Raw genomic sequence first — 12304 nt, 5'->3', positions numbered from 1 at the left:
CTTAGCCCAGTGCCTTGACCCACTTACTTCCCAGCTCCACCCTCCACCACGATAACCCTTCTCATCTACCAAGTCCCTTCAGAAAATATCTTCCATTGTCCAACCCATGATCTGACAGTTTGTATCTTAAGCTTTCTTACAATTAGTTTGGGATTTTTATAACTAAAGGAAGTTTTGATGATCTAATAGTAAGCAGTTGTGCCACCTACTCAAAGGCAGGCAGCTTGAATCTTCAAGATGTTACACTGGAAAAATGTGGACACTCCTGAAATGCAATTTATAGTCCCTGGAAACATACTGTATGGTCAGCTAGAGACAGTTCTGACTTGATCAAGATGTACAACAATAATGTAAAGCTGACCCAGACAACATGGTTTTAATTTACACCCATAATGGACTTTACACAGCTTAGTCTTGATTACACTAACTAGTCAGCATCCAAATAAAGCAGCCACAACTTTCCCTAGTAGCTTATTCTCTGAGTTATTAAACACTAGGAGACCAGAGTGTGTCTTCTTAGTACATTCATGGATGTCAAACTGAGAAAGACATATTAAAAGAGAGATACAGAAAGAATGATAGAGACAAATGCAGAACAATGTATGAGAACAGCGGAGCAAAAAGAGAGAAAGCCATTTTGATAGAAAGATGGAAACAGACAACATTAACTAGAAAGACAAACACAAAGAGGAGACACATGTCTTGGGAGACAGAAACAGAAATAGATAAATAGAGCTAGAAATGCAAAATCAGAAAGAGATGGTTATTAGGGCCAGGTAGAAGCAGAGGAAAGATAACAGAAAAGGAGATTAATCTACATATAAAAAAAGACTTCATACATATTCAGTCTGCAAACTGAGAAAATAATTTCGTTTTTGGCCTTTGTGAAGAAGAATGTGGCATTAGGATCAGAGACTAATGAAAAACCTACGTTATGCAGATAACACAAACTCTTGACACATATTATGTCTTAATATCAAGAAGACAACAATCCTTATCACTGGATCAACAGACAATATTATGATAGATGGAGAAAAGAATGAAATTGTCAACAATTTCATCTTACTTTCATCCACAGTCAACATCCTTTGTACTAGCAGTCAGGAAATCAAAAGATTCTTTTGATTTTGCTGCACCTCATGAAAGGGTCAAGTGACAATGTCAGTTTGAAAGTGCCTGGTCCAGGTCATGGTCTTTTCAGTATCTCCCTGTGCATCTGAAAATTGGACAATGATTAAGATTGAGACAAGAATTTGTGCCTTTGAGTTGTATTGTTAGAGAAGAGCACTGAATATCCCATGGACTGCCAAGCGAACAGATTAGTATTTCTTAGAGAAAGTGCAAGAATGATGCTCCTTGGAGGCAAGCATGGTGAAGCTTAATCTCACATGTTTTAGGCAGGTTGTAAGGAGGGGCTGGTCCTTGGAAAAAGATATCATGCTTGGAAAGGTAGAGGATCAGTAATAAAGAGGAAGACCCTCAGCAAGATGGATTGACCCAGTAACTGTAACAATGGGCTCGAGTATCAGAGTTAATGAGGATGGAACAGGATAAGGCATAGCTCAGGTTCTTTGTTTGTAGGGTTGCCAATGTGTCCTCATTGATTCAAAGGCATATTTCAACAATAAGAGAGAGACAGAGACAATAAATCATGAAAAGGAAAAAGGTATACGTTAAATTACTCAAAACAAAGAAAACAAAACCAAAAACAAATAAAACCCCTTAACTTCATTACTGTAGAGTCATAACTCATTCAAAGATGGCATGGTTTGTGGAAGTTATAAACATGTATGAGGTGATTGGTTAGCTTTCTTCCCTGGGACTGCTGGTGGATTTGAATTGACCACCTCTATGTAGTTAGCAGCACAATTCCCTTCACAAGCTCTATATGATGAAAGAAAGGTAAAGATAAGCACTTGTGATAAACAAAGGTTTAGAGAGAACAAAAAGTAATAAAGGGGCTGCAAGTCATTCATGAAGAAACAAGATACACATAGACTCAGAGTATGATTATCAGAAAAAAGGATGATCCAGGGAAAGAAATAAAGGAGAAGAAAGGGAGATTAGAAAGATGGAAGTTAAGTGGTTGTAAAGAATGTGCAAGAGAATCACTTCTCTGAAACATGCAATCCAAGCCTCATGTGATGTATTTGAGGTTGGCAAGAAGCATTATTACTTTTGCTTCCTGTAGCAAGGAAGATATTTCCTCCTTTCCCTTCCTTTTATCAAAGGACATTGATGACATAGTGCAAAAATATTAGGCTGCTAACTGAGGGGTATTGGTTCAAATCCACAAGTTGCTCATTGAGAAAACGATGAGTTGTCCCCTCTGGTAATGATTTAAAGCCTCATCAATTCAGTAGAGGGTTGTTGTTATATACACTTAAGTCAACTATGATGTATAACAACCCTATGAACAATGACTTTATACCCTGCCCAATTGAAGATAGATCTTCTTTGAGACAAACAGACACTGCCATCTCTGGGACAGAGTTCTACTTCAACACATCTACAGTTTTCTTGAATTAAAATTAACTGGATTGGTAATAAACTTTTCTTATTAGGACAATAATTTTCAATTTAATTTTAATTTGATTTTTTAATCCTTTTATTACCAGACTTTTCAGATAAGAAGTGTGAAGAATCTCAACTTGTCACTCATTTGATGCCTGGACTGGAAAGTAGAACTGCTGTATCTCCATTTGCTTGCCTGTCTAATATCACTGATCAAGATTTATTTGACATTAATGTGGTAGATGATGTATGTCAATTTTATTGTGAAATTACTGCTTATCCTTCCTGTTAATTTATTAAAGACAAATAATAATTACATGATCATATATAGCAGTGTGTGGTGCAAGGAATCACAGAAGTGACTTGTGATCTTATTAAGGGGTGGCTGGAGGAAGGAGGATTTGTCCAGGTAGCCAAGTGTGCAAGCAATGGGGATGTAATAGGGAAAGGGAAGAGATAAATCACACGTGCTTGGGGATAGGGGAGACAATGAATGCATTGGTTATTTCTGTAAGAGAAGTATCTTTTTTATCTGCTCGGTAAAAATGCTTGTATGTCAGATATTGTTCTAACATTAAGTATCCAAATTAAGACAGACTAGGAAAAAAAGATTTGCCATCCACTTACAAAATATAACAGTCCTTCAAAAACTGTGGAGAATAGAGCACTCTTAGACTAGCAGATATGGCAATGAAGCTGAGCACTCAAATTTGGAAACACAAAGGAGGAGAAACAGTTGTAAGAAGACATTAACAATTGGTACATGGAATGTGAGAAGCATGAATGTAGGAAAACTAGACATTGTAAAGAGAGAAAAGGAAGGCATAAACATTGACAAATTTGGTATTAGCAAAATGAGATGAATTGGCATGGGACATTTTGGATCCCATGATTACATGATCTATTATGCTGCAGATGAAAATGTGTGGAAAAAATGGTGTCGCTTTCATGGTTAAAAAGACCATTTCTCGATCCATTTTGAAATACAGTATTGTGAATGACAGGATAATACCCCCGTAACACATACAAAGAAGACCTGTCAATACCATTATCATTCAAATTTATGCGCCCACAACCAGAATCAAAGAGGAGGAAATAGAAGATTTCTATCAACTGTTGCAGTCAGAAATCAACAGAACATGTAACCACGATGCATAAATAAAATTGGGTGACTTGAATGCAAAAGTTGGGAACCAAGAAGAATCAGTAGTCAGAAAATATGGACTTGATGACAGAAAAGAGGTTGGGGATAGAATTATAGAATTATGTATAGTCAGTGACTTATATAACAAATAACTTTTGCAAGAAACATAAATGCAGGCTATACACATGGATTTCACTTAATGAGATGCACAGAAATCAGATTACTTTTATCTGTGGAAGGACTCATTAGAGAAGTTCAATAGCAGCAGTGAAACCTAGCCCAGTTGCTGATTGTGGAACAGACCATCAACTGTTCATATGCAAGTTCCAATTAAAGCTAAAGAAGGTTAAATCAGATCCATAGAAATCAAAATTTGACCTTGAGTCTATCCCCCACTAATTTAAAAATCAAATCAGGAATAGGTTTGAGGACTTGAACACTATTAAACTAAAACCAAATGAGCTGTGGGACGATATCAAGAATATAGTTCATGAAGCATGGAAAAAAGTCATTACAAAGAAGGAAGAAGAACAAAAGACCAAAATGGATGTCAGAAGAGACTCTGAATATTGCACCAGAGTGCCAAGAAGCCAAAGTAAAGAGAAGAAATCAGTAAGTTAAGAAACTGTGTAGAAGATATCAAAGGACAGCTTGGCCTTTATTTAGCAAGGAAAATATTATAATGAAATGTGCAAGGAGCTGAAGTCAGAAAATTAAAGGGGCTGTATTCACTCAGCATTTCTTAAGCTGAAGGAACTAGAGAACAAATTCAAGCCATGAGTTGCAATGCTTAGGGATGCTATAAACAGAATATTGAATTATTCAGGAAATAGTAAAAGAAGATGGAAGGAGTATGCAGAGTGATTACACCAGAAAGAATTGGCTGACATAGAAAAATTTCAAGAAACAATATATAAGGAAGAGGCAATTGTTATGAAGGTTCCGTTCAGGTTTCTCTGAGGGACTTGGAAAATAAAAATGTCCTAGGAATTGATAGAATACCAATTGACATAGTTCAGCAAACAGATGCTGCCCTGCATGTGCTCACCAAGTTGTACCAAGAAACCTGGAGGACAATTAGTAGGCCAACTAACTGGAAGAGATACATATTTATTACCATTCCAAAAAAAATTAAGTGAACTGACAGAGTGTGTGAATTATCAAACAATATTGCTAATATCACACACTTGCAAAATCCTGCTGGAGATTGTCCAGAAATGATTGGAACAATATATTGACAGAGAATTACCAGAAATACAAGCTGAGTTTAGAAGAGGTGGTGACACTAGAGACATTATTGCCAATGTCAGATGAATCTTGGCAGAAAGCAGAGAGTACTAGAAGAACGTCTATCTGTGTTTCAGTGACTATGCAAAGGCCTTTAACTGTGTGGATCACAACAAACTATGGCTAATCTTTAGGAAAATGGGAATCCCAGAACACTTGATTGTGCTTCTGTTAAGGAAACATTGCATGATTCAAAATCAGAAAAGGAGTGTATCAGGAATGCATCCTGTCCCCACATTTTCAATCTGTATTCAGAATAGATCATTCAGGAAGCAGGGCTTTATGAAGAGGAGGGTGACATTAAGATTGGAGGAAGACTCATCAATAACCTATGATATGCAGAATACATAACCTTGCTTGCTGCAACTGAAGCACTTGATGCAGAAGGTCAAAGTCTATAGACTGGATACAAAAGTGCATCTAATCCAGGCCAAGATCTTCTTTGGACAATGATTAAGGATGAGGGAAGAATAGATGCATTTGAGTTGTGGCTTTAGAGATAAGTCTTGGGCAAACCATGAACAGCCAAGAAAATAAATTGGTCGGTCTTGGAGAGGGTGAAACCAAATTTCTCATTGGAGGCTAGGATTATGAAGCTCCGTCTCACATATTTTGGGTATGTGGCCAGGAGAGACTGGTCCTTGGAGAAGAACATCATGTTCAGAGGGGTAGAGGGACAGCACAAGAGAGGAAGACCCCAGAGGAGATGGATGTGGGGCAATGGAGGTTGGTGTGTCAGAATTAGTCAGACTGGCTCAGGACAGGGAAGGGTTCAGAGCTGATATACAAAGGGTCACTATGTATTGCGGGGGACTCAATGGCACATAACAGTAAAAACATACTATATTAGTTGTTTGATTTTTTTTTTTTTATTATTTAAGCCTCAGGTTTAGAGTCAACAAGACCTCGGGGAAGACCTTTTTATTTAAAATTCAGTTGTTGTTATATTTCAGAGGAACATTCTTCTAAGTGGTACAGAACTCTTCTGTCAATATGTGGAACTGAAGTAACCTGGGTTTGCTGTGATGCTGAACTTTGTGCCATTGGGGTGTCAAATTTCATAAGAGTTACATTTGGTGGACAGTGTTTGGTAGAGCTCCCAGTTTAAGACAAGTGTGGAAGCAGGATTGGCTTCCACTTCCTAAACAGCATGCCTCTGGAAACTGTGAACTTTACTAAATGGTGACAGTTGTGGCAGAGCCTCAGACCTTTTGTTCATAGGGTTGCTAGGAGTTGTGCTTGACTCGACAGCAATCAGCAACAACAAGACAACAACATTTACAAAGGTCTAGTAGAATAATCTCAATCATATTCCAGAATAATAGGTCTTACACTTACATGGAAATGGTTGCTTTTTTTATATTTAGTGATTTTTAAAAATGGATGAGGATGATGCCAGCCTCCTCAGTGTTTAATTCTGCCATTTGTTTTTCACTTGAATTAGTCAAGAAAACTAATGGCAATGTCTCAATTAATCAACATGTCTAAATGAAATCTTACTATGAGAATCATTAGAATATAAACCTTTGTTACACAAAGGGTCAACCACAAACGAGAAAGTAGCATTTAGTGTCATCTGTTAAAAATACAAAATCTAAGTTTAAATGAATGTTTCAGATTGAGAAGCTTTCTGACCAACCATTTGAATACAGTTTTATTTCTTTCTCCTTATTTTTGTGTTCCCTTCACTGCATCGCACAATGTAGAAACTCCTTTAATAAGTATCAAATACTTATTGTTGTTAAGAAGGCTTAAAAGAAATGAGACCTCTGCTTCTATGAGGCCCCAATAGTTTTTCAACAGAAATTTTGCATGAACTGATCTTTGAATGACATCAGGGTTCGTAGAATAGGCCCTCTCCATTCCATTGGGTTTCCGAGGCTGTAAATTAGGCAAGAGACGAATGCTCATCTTTGTATCTCAAGCCTCTACACCACTAGAACTCTTGATAAAATAGGTCAGAGAAAAAGAACAAAAACCTCAGCAGGATGGATTGACACCATGACTGCAGCAATAAGCGGCATTATGAGAATTATGATTATGAGAAAGCACAGGTTTAGGAAGAATTTCATTTTGTTGTACAGTCACCCTGTTTTGGAATCAACTTCATGGCATCTAACAGCAACAACAATGATGACCTTGGAGATTATATATACTAACTGGTGTCAAATCATTTCCCAAAGTAAGTTGTTTTTCTCCTAGAAGGAAGTATAAGGGAAATAGTAAATGTCAAAGAAAGGATAAAATTATTATATGTAGCTAACACCAATGCAAGTGACCTTTGGTGGCAAACGAAAGGCATATGATACAAATTCCCTAACTACTCCAGAGAAGCAATAGGGGAACAAAAAAAATATATGCAATTTCCTGTCTAGTGATTAACAGACTCTGAAAATCCACTGGAGGCTCAGCTATGAGTCAGTTCCAACTCTATGGTACATATCACCACCACCACTAATGTCAGTGTTGTAAACTCTGAATCTAAAATGTATAATCTATTATATATTTGTAAGATTGTTAAAATGCCTTCTCAATTTTAAATTTCCAAGAATTTGGAAGGAACAATCCATTAAATAAAAAAAACCCAAACCCCAAACAGTTATAATATTTTTCTTTTTTATCCATTTTGTTGAAATATTTATAAAGTTTAAATGAATTCAATGTAGTTTGGATGTCTGACATTGATTTGTTTTATATATATGTGTGTGTGTGTGTGTGTGTGTGTGTGTGTGTGTGTATAACATACATACATGCATATGTTGTTATGTACCATAGAGTCAGAATTGACCCATAGCTGACCCTCCAGCAGGTAATTGCATGGGAGGAATATATATATCACTCTTGGTAGAGCAGTCAGAAAATCAAAAGATAAATTGCATTGGGAAAATCTGCTGTCAGGGACTGCTCCAGAATAATGAAGAACAATGATGTCACTCTAGACACTAAGGTGTACATAATTCAGGCCATGGTCTTTTCAATTACTTGCTATGCATCAGATAACTGCTCAAAGACTAAGGATGTAGACGAATTGATTCATTGAGTTTAGTTTGCAGTTCTAGAGAAGAGTATTGAATATACCATGGTCTGCTAAGAACAAAGAGGTTTGTCTTGGAAAGAGTGAAACCAGGCTGTTCCTTAGAGCTTTGTCTTTGAAGCTCTGTCTCACATACTTTGGGTATATTGCCAGGAGAGACTAGTCTTTAGAGAAGGACAGCATGCTTGGAAATGTTGTTGATGGACAGCACAAGAGAAGAAGATCCTGGATGAGATGGATTAAGTCAGTGACTCAGGTAATGAAAGTAGGTGTGTTGGAGACCATGAGATTGACTCAAGATTGAACATGATTTATAGCTGTTGTACTATGTCACTATGAAATTCAAGCAACTTGATGGACATAACAATGTTGAGTTACAAGGTGCTATTGAATAATCCTATAAACAAAGAATCTGAAGTACTTCCAATCCTCTGCCATCCTCACAATTTCCAATAAACTTGAGCTCATTATTACTATGTCAATCCATTTATTTGAGGTTCTGTCTCTCTTCCTCTTACTTTCCACTTTTCCTAGCATGATACCTTTTTCAAAGGACTAATCCCTCATGAAAACAAAAAAAGCTTGTCCCAAATTTGTGAGATCGAGTTTCACTACTGTTGACTCTAAGGACACACTTTTATTTTATTTCCTTCAAGATAGCCTTTTTGATCTTTTGGGAATCTATGGGTTATAAAATACTCTTTCCCAAAACTGCAATTCAAAGGCTTTGATTCTTCTCCTTTCATAGTTATTCACTCTACAACCTTCAAATGCATATAACCAGTTGGAAAATTTTGGCTCAGATTAGATTAACCTTAGTCTTTAAACTGGCACTATCTCTTTAGCGTATTGGAGAGGTCCTAATATATATGAACTGTTATTTTATAGTTGAAGGGATATCATTAACAAAGTTAAATATATTTTAAAATAAAAATATATTTTAAAATAGATTAAGCTACGTCTCAAAAATAAAGACTAATAATTTAAAATATCTACTTTTCTTCAGGCTATGTTACGAACAATTAGTGTGAATGTGAAAGATATTCCTTTCCTTCAGTTGAATAAATATGATAAAAATGGACGAAAATGTCCATTGAACGGCTATGCATTAAACTTCTACAAACATGGTTCCTTGTCACTACTGACTTTGGACAACTGGTAAGAATTTTAACTATTTAACATTGCTTTCTGTGTATGTTTAATGAATTATTTATTGCGCTATGGTATTGTCCTGGAAGCAGGAGCGGCATCCACTTCCCAAATGGCTTGCCTCCGGAAACTCTATGTAGGAACAGTGCTCAGGCTGTTCGTTCATAGGGTCGCTATGAGTCGTCTACGACTCGACGGCATTAAACAACAACAACAACATGGTATTGTCACTTGTGGAGAATAACTTAATATCCTTTATATTGCATTATTTGTGACTTTTTTATTGTACATGAAATATTCAAATTTAGTAAAATTAACATGACAATACACAAAGAACAAAATGTCTTATGTTTGTTTTATTTTAACCAAATGATCTACATCTCTTGGATACATTTTAGGACTAACTCTTAATAGTAAAATACTAGAAGGAAAATACATCAACACTTTTGAGTTATACTTCTATATTCATATTTTTAAATATCTGAGCTCACTCTTGCTAGACATATTTTAAGAAAGAGAGTATGAAAAAGCCCAACAATCCGGAGATATTTTATTATATCCTTTATAGTGTGTTGAAGTAGTTTTCAAGGCCATATGGGAAAGGAGTTGCATTGCCAACTCAAAAGCAGGAAATTTGAATTCACCAACTACTCAGTAGAAGACAGATAGGAAATCACCTCCCTCGGGATATACAGCCTCTGAAAACCTGCTGGAGGGTCAGCAATGGGGCAGTGTTGACTTGATTGCATAGAGTTGAATGTTGCTTACAGTAGGTTGAGAGTTTGAGTGCACACATGCATGGGCAAGTATACACTTTTGCATACACATACACACAAACACACTTTGTTTTCTTAATTACTTGTCCTTGTTTTCCTCTAGGTTAAATATGGGAGATGCTTTTAATTTAATCAGGGATTTTTTCCTTGTTATCCAGTCAATCAGGTACAGTAGACATTTCTGTATTTCCAGATTATATAACCAGTTAAACCACAATGACAATCACTGAACACTTTAATCTTTTGTAGGATTTCACTACGTGAATTATGTGATAATGAAAATGACAATGTTGTGTTGGCATTTAAACAACTAAGTGAAGAATTTCGGAAAAAGTTTTATAAAAATGGAAAATATTGATGGTGGTGAAAATTGTCACAATGCTATGCTCCAGGAATAAAAGAATGATCAAAACATCTTCCTGCTCATTTATGTTTCAGAAAAATTACTTACTACGAAGAATCACCATTTGCCATACAACCCAAAAAAGACTCAGGGATGATCATTATATTTATCTCTGACCAGGCCAGACACAGGCCCTCAAAATTCCCCTTCTTTGTCTCCTAAAGTGATTTAACTAAATGGTTTGTACTTGCGGACTAATATGAACAAAATTATTTCCTAACTTCACTAAACTTTAGTTAGGTTTCTTTCTTTCAAAACTGACAATTGAATTTTTATCTATTTTCAACAAAGCCAGCACTTACCATAAGTCCCTCCTTTAATAACTGCCTTAAAAATCAACTGACCACAAAAATATTCAGTAACCACCTGTTTCATCTTATGCCACTACCTCTTGATTCTTTCTAGCCTTGTTTACTAAGGAGCATTGGTTGAACTGTTAAACAAAAGTTTGGCAGTTCAAATCCATCAGCTACTCTGATGATGAAAGACGGGCAGTCTCCTCACTTAAAGATTGATCATTGCTATGAGTTAGAATCCCCCTGACTGAAGTGAGTTGATTTGTTTTAGTTTTTTCATAGTGATTACTTTTTGCTGTGTATTCTTTCTTTGATTAAGAAGCCCTGGTGGTTAGTGCATAAAATATCAGACTGTTAACTGAGAGTCTAGAGGTTTGAACCCACCAACTAGAAGAAAGATGAACAGTTTCCATCTGTAAAGATCTATAGCTTCAGAAGCCTTAGGAAATTGGCTATGAATTGACAATAATTCAGTAACAGTGGGGCTCTTAGCATTTCTTTGTATCTTGTTTAAATTGGATTTTCTCTGTTGTAGAATCATATCTCCTTCTCTTTACATTTTACTCCTAGTTTGTGATTTAGATATATATTTTACCAAAATTAAATTTCTATTAGTATTTTTCTTTTTATGATGTTAATTTGGTGGATCTATAAAGACAGAAAAGACTAGGCTTTACTGAATTCACAAAGTATAATAAACTCTAAAATACACTGTATGGATTACAGTAAGACATAACATGAATGAATACATTAAAAAATTGAAAATCAATGTGATACACAATAAAAGGCTTATCAAGACATTATAAATAGTGCATCATATTAATGTAATAAAACAAAATGTCCATGAATGATTTAATGTAAAGTCAATTATGATTTATGAACTTTTATTCAAAAATAAAATAAAGTATAAAGATGTGAAATAATGACTACAGTTTTTCTTGCATTGCTGGAGCAAATAGTTTGATTAGGCACTGACTGAAACAAAATCAAGTAGAGATAAGTTGCCTCTACCAGAACGGTAGTCACATACACATAATTACCCACATATACTTCTGCATGTCTGCCCACATATCCATAATTTTATATCTAGGTCCCCTTTATATGTTGCTGTCATGTGCCACTGAGTCAGAACTAACTCAAAGCAGACCTTCCCACAGGTTTTCAGAGGCTATAAATTACATGGGATAATATTACCTATCTTTTCTCTGCAGAGCACCTGGTTGATTTGAACCACCTGCTAATAGCATGGCAGAGGAACTTCTTACCACTAAGCCACCAGTTCTCCATCAATGGTTTAGATTTAGATAATTTTATTTCAATACATTTTTAAAATTTGTCATTTACAAGTTATTACATTGCTTATGTACATAATAGAATAAAACTTGATAGCTTACAATTTCATCAACAGACTTTTTAAAATTTTGAATAACTGTGAATGAAGATAGAAAATATGACCACATACTTTTGTTATAACGCTACTTATAGAAAATTTTATCACAAAATCTAGATGTTGGATGTATATCTTTCTTTCTTTAGTCATTAACAAACCCAGCACAGACAGCAAACAGGGATTTCTCATAATGTCCTGGAGCAAAATTCTACTAATAGAGAAACAAATTAAAATAAAATTTTAATTTATCTGAAATGCATTCTTTTTAAATTTTATTTAATTATTTTTGTGTGTCTGTACCATCAAATCGT

At 35.5% G+C, this 12304-nt stretch overlaps 1 protein-coding gene across 1 annotated transcript in view; it reads left to right on the top strand.

Moving 5' to 3' along the window:
- LOC102860030 (probable ATP-dependent RNA helicase DDX60-like) overlaps nt 1–10262 on the top strand; it is a 191875-nt gene extending 181613 nt beyond the window's left edge. The window contains exons 29-32 of the mRNA XM_006896669.1: nt 2619–2761; nt 8986–9137; nt 10008–10070; nt 10154–10262. Coding sequence (XP_006896731.1) covers nt 2619–2761; nt 8986–9137; nt 10008–10070; nt 10154–10262 — 467 coding nt within the window. The remainder of the gene's footprint in view (nt 1–2618; nt 2762–8985; nt 9138–10007; nt 10071–10153) is intronic.
- The last annotated feature ends 2042 nt before the right edge of the window (nt 10263–12304 follow it).

Source organism: Elephantulus edwardii, unplaced genomic scaffold, assembly GCF_000299155.1.
Source record: "Elephantulus edwardii isolate Elephantulus edwardi_28Jun2011 unplaced genomic scaffold, EleEdw1.0 scaffold00188, whole genome shotgun sequence".
Taxonomy (NCBI): domain Eukaryota; kingdom Metazoa; phylum Chordata; class Mammalia; order Macroscelidea; family Macroscelididae; genus Elephantulus; species Elephantulus edwardii.
This window is presented reverse-complemented; position numbering and strand designations above follow the sequence as displayed.